At 32.0% G+C, this 9,323-nt stretch overlaps 1 protein-coding gene across 1 annotated transcript; it reads left to right on the forward strand.

The window, feature by feature from the left end:
- Nucleotides 1-871: 871 nt before the first annotated feature.
- Nucleotides 872-9,062, forward strand: LOC145304721 (FH1/FH2 domain-containing protein 1-like). The gene is made up of 9 exons (XM_080146671.1): nucleotides 872-1,461; nucleotides 2,269-2,737; nucleotides 3,256-3,357; nucleotides 3,589-5,518; nucleotides 6,128-6,668; nucleotides 6,977-7,084; nucleotides 7,316-7,644; nucleotides 8,200-8,532; nucleotides 8,903-9,062. The coding sequence occupies exons 1-9, from the start codon at nucleotides 1,012-1,014 to the stop codon at nucleotides 8,985-8,987; spliced, it is 4,347 nt and encodes a 1,448-aa protein (XP_080002797.1). The 5' UTR covers nucleotides 872-1,011; the 3' UTR covers nucleotides 8,988-9,062.
- The last annotated feature ends 261 nt before the right edge of the window (nucleotides 9,063-9,323 follow it).

A 9,323-nucleotide genomic window follows, 5' to 3' on the forward strand; every position in this document is an offset into this window, starting at 1 on the left:
AAATTTTAATTCAAGTATGTCATTCTACTCAAAACCATATGAAAATAACAGTAGTAGATTTGACTCCAAAGACTACTCAAAACCATATGAAAATAATAGTAGCAGATTTGAAACCAAAGACTATTCTAAACCATATGAAAATAACAGTAGATTTGACACAAAAGACTACTCAAAACCATATGAAAATAACAGTAGATTTGACAACAAAGAAAAGTATAGTTTTCTAAAAGAACCACAAAGTGATTATAAAAAAAGTTATGAACCAACAAATAGAATTTCAAGATTTGAAAAAGATACCAGTGTTTTAAAAGAACCCACTGATTATAAAAAAAGTTTTGACTCAAATCCTAGAACTTCAAGATTTGATAAAGATAATAGTTATTTAGAGAGAAGAAATTCTACATATAGTGATAACTCTGCATCTGACAATACGCTTAAAATTACTGAAAAAATTGAAAAAACTCTTCATAAACATAATGTCAACTTATATGAGGAAAAACCTAAACCCTCTGAACAAGACAGAAGCAGAACTGATTCAAATTATTTAGAAAAATGTAAATATCTGCAGGAATGGATATAATATGTACGTGGATATCATAACAGGGCAAAATTAGTAGTCAATTTTGGTTGTTAACATGGAACTTATTTATTGGCCAGTTTGTTCATCAAGTCTGAGAGGTTGGGATGGGGTAAAGGGGGTGGATGGGGAATTTAATTTTTTTAGCCCAGTGCAAGTTTCACTTTATAAGAGTACATAAAAATATTGTGCAACATCCAAGTAATAATATATCCATTCTGCAGGATCGAGGGACCCATGCAAGTGAAAAAAATACACTAGAAATAAATAATAGAATAAGCAGAGATTCAGAAGCCTATCTGATTAGATTAACAAAATATATAAATCCAAGAAAAAAAGATGTAAGTTTACAAACTGAAGAATTTTACTTAAAAGACAGAACAAAAAAGGAAGAAGATCCCTTTGATTATTTTGATCATGTAAAAAAAACTTGTATGTATTCTTCAACATTAGAAAAAGAAAAAAATCCGTCAAAAATAGAAAAAAATGAATCTTACTCTTTTTCAACTTATCGTGATAAAAGCCCAATAACACATGTGGTAACTACCCCTAGTTCAGGGGGTTGGGGTGCGGCTAACAATCCTCCCCTAGAAAAAAAACCTGCCCACGTTCAATCCGCACCTTGGGTTAAAGAGGAAAAACAATTAATTGAAGATAAAAACCATTTAAAAAGTGATCAAAGTTTCACAACTAAAAATGTAAAGACTGAATTTCTACATGCTGATGATAAAGCTACAAAAGAAAAAGAATTAACAAATGAGAGAAAAATAAGTTTTAGTGATAAAAAACAAGATTTTTCTGTTAAAAATTCTGAAATTTGCAAAAATGGAAATATTACAAATTTTGAAAGCAATGAACATAAAATCGCAGCTGCAGTAGACAAGGTATTTTTTTAAAAAAGAAAAGCTTTTCTTTAAATTAAGGTCGGTCAAACCGTCCGTCCGTAGCAGTTAGCTCTTTTCAATAATTTAGACATGTTAGAATTTCAAACTTTGCATAATGATTCCTACATCAGTCAGGTTTAGGACACATAGCAACTCTATAATCGTTACCAGAAAGTCCATATAATATCTAGTTAAAATGACACCATGGAAACTGTCCCAATTTTGTATAAATTTTGCGGAACATGTTCCAGTTACGTCATATTTTTCTTTCCCGAAAAGGGAAGGGGGAAAGAAAAAAAGGGAAGGGGGAAGAAAAAAGAGATGGGAGAAAAGGGGGTTTTCCCCATCTCTTTTGAAGAGATTTTCTTCCCCCCTTCCCTTTTTTAGGAAAGAAAAATATGACGTAACTGGAACATGTTCCGCAACAGTTATACAAAATTGGGACAGTTTCCATGGTGTCAGTTAAAACATGCTAACATTAATTTTTTTGACACCAACTTTTTAATGATATAATTATCCTATTAATCTGATGTTTGGAATACTGATCCTAGGACAACAAGGTACAATATTATAAGCGAGGCAACTTTGTAATCCAAAAATAAAAGTATCTTTTTTTATTGTATCCTGTATTTATGCATTTCGCAACTACATTATTTTCAATTTTGAACAAATTAATGCTCTATATATTAAGTTTTGAAACAAGAGTTTAATGTTCATTTGCTTTTATGGGTGTTATCATCCTTGAAAAATGTGAATAGATTTAAATGCACAAAAAATACATAATTTATGTTTATATGTTTATTTTAGGCTCAAGACAATTTTGAATTGAAAGAAAGAGAAAATTGTGAGAATGAAAACATAAGCAATAAGTGTACTAAAAGTGAAATTAAATCTGAACCTTCGATAGGAAGGGGTGGAGCTATCAATGAAATTGAACCTGAACCTTCTGGAAGTGGAGGGGTTCCTTCTGGAGGGGGTGGAGCTTCTTCTGGAGGGGGTGGGGCTCCTTATGGAGGGTATGGAGCTCCTTTTGGAGGAAGTAGAGTGCCTTCTGGAGGGAATGGAGCTCCTTCTGGAGGGAATGGAGCTCCTTCTGTAGGGGGTGGGTCTCCTTCTGGAGGGGGTGGAGCTTCATCTGGAGGGTATGGTTCTCCTTTTGGAGTGGGTGGAGCTTCATCTGGAGGGTATGGAGCTCCTTTTGGAGGGAGTGGAGCTCATTCTGGAGCGGGTGGAGTTCCTTCTGGAGTTGGTAGAGCTGTTAAGATAAATGGTCCAGGTAGAATTTTTTTCAAGTTTGGCTTCAAATTCGATTAATATCCGCTTGATTAGAATCAGTTCTCAGCCATTCTGAAAAATAATGTACTACAGACAATTTTCCTCAAATATTGAAATAAAAGTTTATGAAATTAATACCCAGGCCCCTTTGGCCCCTCGGTACTTGCAAAACTGGTTTAAATCTATTGTAACGCAGCTATTCTATAATCAGAGTCTAAATGTAAGCTATCTTGTAATCTATGTAACTGAAGATTGCTATAATGCCTTTAAACATGATGTTTTATAAATAATCTTTTGTTATTTATTCTATGTTGACTATTTCTATCTATCCATATATATATCTATAAGAACCTCTTCCACCCCTGCCCAACCCTATGTAATCTCTTTTTATATCTTCCTATTTGTATATATCTCTATCTATCTGAGTATCCCTGTATGTAGGTATTATTCCATTAGAACCTCTCTGCAACCCCTTTTTATCTATATAACTATCTGCCAATCAATCTAATTATATGTCAGGTACGCTACCTGTAGCAGCCCAGCCTAGTCCTCCTATGGAAGAAGATGATGAATTGGATGATGATGAAGAGTGGGAATATTATAGTGAAGAAGATGAATTGGGTATAGTCCCTTTTGTGACATCCCTTTTGTGTGTTTTGTGGTATTTTCACAGTAGATTTTCTACTATTTCTAGCCCCTACACAGGGCTCTAATACTGCGGGTTCAATTGCCTAACCATGCGGGCAATCTCCTAACCTAACCGAAAATAACCTATCAAAAACTACTGTTAAAATATGATGAAATGCACCTTAATAGGAATTGTCACAAAAGGGACTATACTCAACGAATTAGATGTCTTAGAAGAAGAAGAAGAAGAAGAGGAGGATGAAACACCTGGTGAAACATCAAAAAATTTGAATGATAATGGAAAACAAGATTTTAACAAAAATTGGATTAAAAACAACATTTTTTGCATTATTCCAAAGTTGCCTTTGAAAAAGCGTAAGAAAATTAATGATTTAGAAAGTTCTGCTAGTGAAAATGATGATGAAAATGAGGATGAAAATATCCATGAGGATTCTGAAATTAACGATAATTTTTTCTCTCAAGAAAATGGTTATCAAAAATCTTTGAGTGAAGTTCTTAATGAAACAACATTACCATTAGATAATGAAAATACGACTGAGGAAAATCCTGAAGAAAGCACAAATCTTGCATTAAAAATTATAACTCAAATGAAAAGTGAAAACGCAAGTGATGTCAAACAAATTCTGTTTTCTTTAAAAGATTTTTTTCAAAGTGATTCTAATCTAGTGTATGAATTTATCGAAGCAGGTGGTCTTCAATGTTTAGTTGACATAGGAACAAATAACAGTGAACAAAATTTAAAAAATTTTGTTCTTAGATCACTAGGACAGTTAATGCTTTATGTTGATGGTATGAAAGGAGTGATTGAAAATAATAAAGCTATAGAACTTTTGTATTCATTAATTTCTTCATCAAGTAAGCTAGTTGTGAAAACTGCAATAAAATTGTTGCTGGTTTTTATTGATTATAATGATACAAATTACATTTTGCTAATACAAGCAATAAAGAAAGTTTCTGAACATGAAGAAGAGAAACCATGGAGCTATATAGCTAAACATATGTGTGATGTAGAAAATTTAGATGAAGAATTGTGCACCTTTGCTTTTACTCTCTTGAACAAAACTTTATATGAAATAGATGATCAGTCTACTTTTTATGAACAAACCGACTATTTAGAAGAGTTGGGAATAGAAAATATTACAATTAAAGTTGATGAACTAAATTGTACAAGTTTAATTGAAGAAATTCAGCTGTATAACGTAGCATTAAAGCAAGAAGATGGTTTACAAGTAACCGAGGAAGATATAAGTGCTTTATATCAAGATTCATCACTGAGACTTCGGACATCTTTAAGAGTAAAAAATCACAGTGGCCAAAAATCATTAAGGTTTAGAATAAATCAAGCAAAAACTTCTGAGCTAGATGAAAATGACAATTTGCCTGAAATAGATTTGTTTGATTTGAAAAGAATTTTGATGATGAATAATATAAACATTGAAGAATTAAATGAAGAAACAAGTGATGAAACGCAAACTAATGATGCAATTGAAGAATTAAATGAAGAATCAAGTGAAATGCAAGAAACTTCTGACTTTATTGCAAAAATCAAAAAAGCATATTTTTCAAAGATTAAAAATGGAGAAGATGAACATTGTGATATAAATCAAAATGATCAAATAGATGAGCTTCAATGGGAGAAAATAAAAACAAATCTAACAAGACCACTATTTTTGCATGATTATGACTTTACTGATCTTTTTGTAAAGGAAGAAAATACAAGTATAGCAGCAACAAAACCTGACAACAGTAATATTATACCTGCACCACCTCCTTTGCCTCCAGCAAAACCTACAACATCTATTCCAGCACCACCACCTATTCCATCATCAAATGAGCAACAGCAAAATGGTTTTAAAGCTGACTTGGATTATCAAAAAACAAAGAAAACTATTAAGCTTTTTTGGAAAGATTTAAAACATAAACCGAGTGGCATTGACAAAACTATTTGGGATGAAATTGTTCCCATTTCTGTGGACTATAAAGTTCTTGAATTTTTATTTGAATCTCGTGCCAAAGAGTTTGCTCCCAAAGAGCAGGGCAAGATCCAGCTGGGACCAATGAAAGAAATAATAGTTTTGGACAATAAGAGATCCAACTTCATTAACATTGGAATGACAAAACTACCACCTCCAAGGTAAAACAATCTTTTTGAAAACAAAGCTTTTCTATAATTAGGGTCGGTCCGTCCGTCCGTACATCACAGTTAGCTCTTTTCGTTAATTTAAACAGGTTAGAATTGTCCTATGATTCCTTTGCATGATGATTCCTGTAGGTACAATTTAGAAAGCATAGCAACTCTATAATCAATACCAGAATGTCCGTACATCCATTTAAAACATGCTGTTTTAAAACTTTTTGGGACAACAACTTTGTGTATGATTTTCCTGTTCATCTGATTTTTAAAGTAATGATTGATACATCAAGGTAAATATCATAAGCAATGCATCTCCATAATAAAATCCTTTAAAAGTCAGTTTATCCTTTTACTGAATCTGTATTTGTACAATTTTGAAACAAATGTATTACATGTACAACATTTAACCTTCCTATTGATTTTAAGGCTTCGCTTTTATGGATATTATCATACCTAAATTATTATTTCTTCAAATATACAATGTTATCTTTTTTATTGTTTTATGACGTTTTGTTGGGATTTTTTGTTTTGTTTTAAATGAATAGAAATTGTTTAGACAATTTTTTTTATTTTGATTAAATAATGTAAATGATTTGTTATTTTTTTTAGAATAATAAAAGAAGCAGTAATAAACATGGATAGTTCTATAATTAACAAAGAGGGAATAGAAAAACTTCTTACAATGTTACCAAGTGACGAGGAAATTTCTAAAATTGAAGAAGCGCTAGAAGCCAACATGGATCTTCCTCTCGGCACCGCAGAACAGTTTCTAATGACCCTGAGTTCTATACCTGGATTGGAAGCAAGATTGAGATTATGGTCCTTCAAACTTGATTTTGGTATTTTAGAGAAAGAAATTCTAGAACAACTTAGTGATCTTAAACAAGGTTTAGAAACTTTGAAGAAAAATAAAACATTTTTATATATTTTATCCGTAATATTGGAAATAGGTAACTTTTTAAATAACAGTAGTTCAAAAGGATTTGAAATTGAGTATCTGGCTAAAATACCCGAAGTAAAGGACACTGTTTACAAGCATTCACTGTTATACCATCTCACTTTTTGGTTGCTGGAAAGTTATCCTTCAATCAGTGATCTTTATTCTGAACTGGGAGCTGTGACAAGAGCATCAAAAACTGATTTTGAGGAATTTATACATAATACCTGGATATTATGACATTGTCGTCAATTTAGTTGCTATTACAGTGTTTATTGGTCAGTGGGTTCTAAAGCAGAAGGGGAGGGTATGATGTAAAGGGGATGGATGGCAGGAATGGGACAATTGATCAAATTTTCTATATTTAGGGGTTTTAAACCTCAGGGACTTGATTAAAGTGTTTGTGAATGATTTCGCAGGTTTTGGCAGACTCTGGGGGATGGATAGTATTGTTATATTATAATAGTACACGCAACTCTGGTGCAATATCCATTTAATTATGTATAAATGTTTTAAAGGACCTAGCTCAAATTTTAAACAGATTAGAAGAGGAATGCAAGCGATCATGGAATTTTCAAAAAAGTTTAGCAAAAATAGAAGACAATTCAAACATTGATCCACAGAAGAATAAAATACAGGAATGGATATAGAATACGTGGATGTTATGACAGGGGAAACATTGTCAATTTAGGTTGATAACATGTAATTTATTTATTGGTAAGTTTGTTCATCCAGTAGAAGGAGAGGGGATGGGGTAAAGGGAAGGAGGGGGGGGGGGGTAATGTAATTTTAGCTCGCTGCGATTTTTCACTTTATTAGACCTGGTGTAACATTCATTAATAATATATCCATTAATATAGGAATTTCTATCTGATTCCGCTGAAAGAATTATGATTTTACAAAAAATCAACACACTAATGAGAAACAGTTTTACAGATTTTCTGCTGTGGCTTGGCATTTCCAAAAGTTTTGCTAATGAATACAAAATTAACGCTGTTCTAAAGACTATATCAGAATTTGCATTAGAATTTAGAACATCACGAGAAAAGGCCCTGCAAATATTAAAATTTAAACAGGAAGCAAAACAGAGAAATAAATCCAAATCAAAACTAAATGAAAGATCTGAAATGAGAAAGAAAAATAGTTCAAGCCACGATCTTAATATGATTCTTGGTGAAATTCCACTAAGGTAATTTAAAAAAATCATTTAAATATAGATTTATTAGAAGGAAAAGCAAGGATAACAACATCCATAAGTATCGAACCACAAAAAAATCATGAATTAAAATCACTTAAAAATGTGAAAATCCAACCATAAACATTAAAGGTATTTCGAAATCAATGAAAATGTTAAAAGCGGTTAAAAAGCTGCTAAAAATCAGTCAGGCAGCCATTAATGTGTAAACCTAAACATACTCCATAATGTGGGCATGTTGCAATGTCAATGAAAATATCCTTCTAGCTGACAGACGGACGGACGAACATTTGGAATTATAGAGTAGTTCCGCTACTTTAAAAAATGCTTCTACCGATATATTAAAGTATATATTATACGTGAAAATTATGACAGGGCAAAAATTATCGTAAATTTAGGTTACTCACATGGAACTCATTTATTGGTCAGTTCGTTCTTCCATTAGAAGAGTAGGAGATAGGGTAAAGTGGGTATTTTATCCAATTTGATAGAGAACTTAAAAATCTGATGTAACATCCAAATAATAATATATCAATTTTTTTATTTTAGAAAAAAGAAAAAGCACCGTCGTCCAAAAACTGAAGAAACCAAAACTGTTGACAACAATGACAGCAGTAGTAATCAGGCTGTAAATGGAGAAAAATTAAGGCGTAGAAGAAGAAGGGAGGAGAGAAAAATTAATCCAGAAAATTTAGAAGCAAATGAGGAATACATCCCGAAGCCGCGCCCCAAGAGAACATCAAATGAAGAATACATTCAGCAAGAATTGAGAAAAGAAAGCACGACAAATAGCAATAATGCATCATTACTTGAAAGCCTTCTGGATATGGGAAAGACATCATTAAAAAAGAATGGAGAAAGAAAACGCTCCTCTAGGAAAAGGTGAGAAAATGATTTTTGCAACATTTTAAATATTCATTAATAGTTCTTTATCGCATCGTTTTATAGTCAGCTTTCCCCGGATAATAAATTAAAAAATATAAGATTAATTCCAGTTTTGGTAGCCCTGGGGGGGGAGGGAGGCCCGGGTTAACAAAACAGGTATTAATCTTAAAATTTTTATTTAAAATATTATTCGTGGAAAAATGTCTGTAATACGATGCTATACATGATGTTTCAGTATGGCTTCAAACCGGTTCTAATCCAGCGGAAATTAATCGGTTCTGAAGCACCTAAAAAATTATAAAATATCAAAAACATTTTTTGATAAGTTTAAATTTTTTTACATATTAATGTTTTAATATTTATTAAGAGAGGTATCACAGAATTCTCAGTTGCGAAGATCCAGAACAAGAGAAAATACAGACCAACTTAACAAAGAAGAATATATAGAGTAGCCTTGCTACTAATTGATATTATTTGAATCAATTAAATATTTTTGTACTTTTTAACGAATAAATTTTTACAAATTATTTTCGATTATTTTTATTAGTGAAAAAAGCAGTTTTTGTTGATGGTTTTAGGCTATTTTCTAGCCTCGCCCAATCCATTCTTGGTGGCTAGGGCCGTAGCCACTTTTTATATATTTAAGTTCCTAGATTACATGGAAAGCACTTAATTTTCAAGCCTCGATTATAGAGTTGTTTTGATTATAACATTATGCACATTTGTCCTAATAATTAAGTTAAACAAACTTGATTGGAAGGTTCAAATTAGCAAACCTACCAGCACGT

This window comes from Acartia tonsa, chromosome 13, assembly GCF_053477335.1.
Source record: "Acartia tonsa isolate MP-2025a chromosome 13, ASM5347733v1, whole genome shotgun sequence".
Taxonomy (NCBI): Eukaryota; Metazoa; Arthropoda; class Copepoda; order Calanoida; family Acartiidae; genus Acartia; species Acartia tonsa.

Excerpts from the sequence above, each read along its gene's own strand:
- LOC145304721 (XM_080146671.1), top strand. The coding sequence starts at position 1,012 with ATGTATTCTTCAACATTAGAAAAAGAAAAAAATCCGTCAAAAATAGAA. Across the intron at positions 1,462-2,268 it reads TCGCAGCTGCAGTAGACAAG|GCTCAAGACAATTTTGAATT; the intron begins GTATTTTTTTAA and ends TGTTTATTTTAG. Across the intron at positions 7,085-7,315 it reads ACATTGATCCACAGAAGAAT|GAATTTCTATCTGATTCCGC; the intron begins AAAATACAGGAA and ends CCATTAATATAG.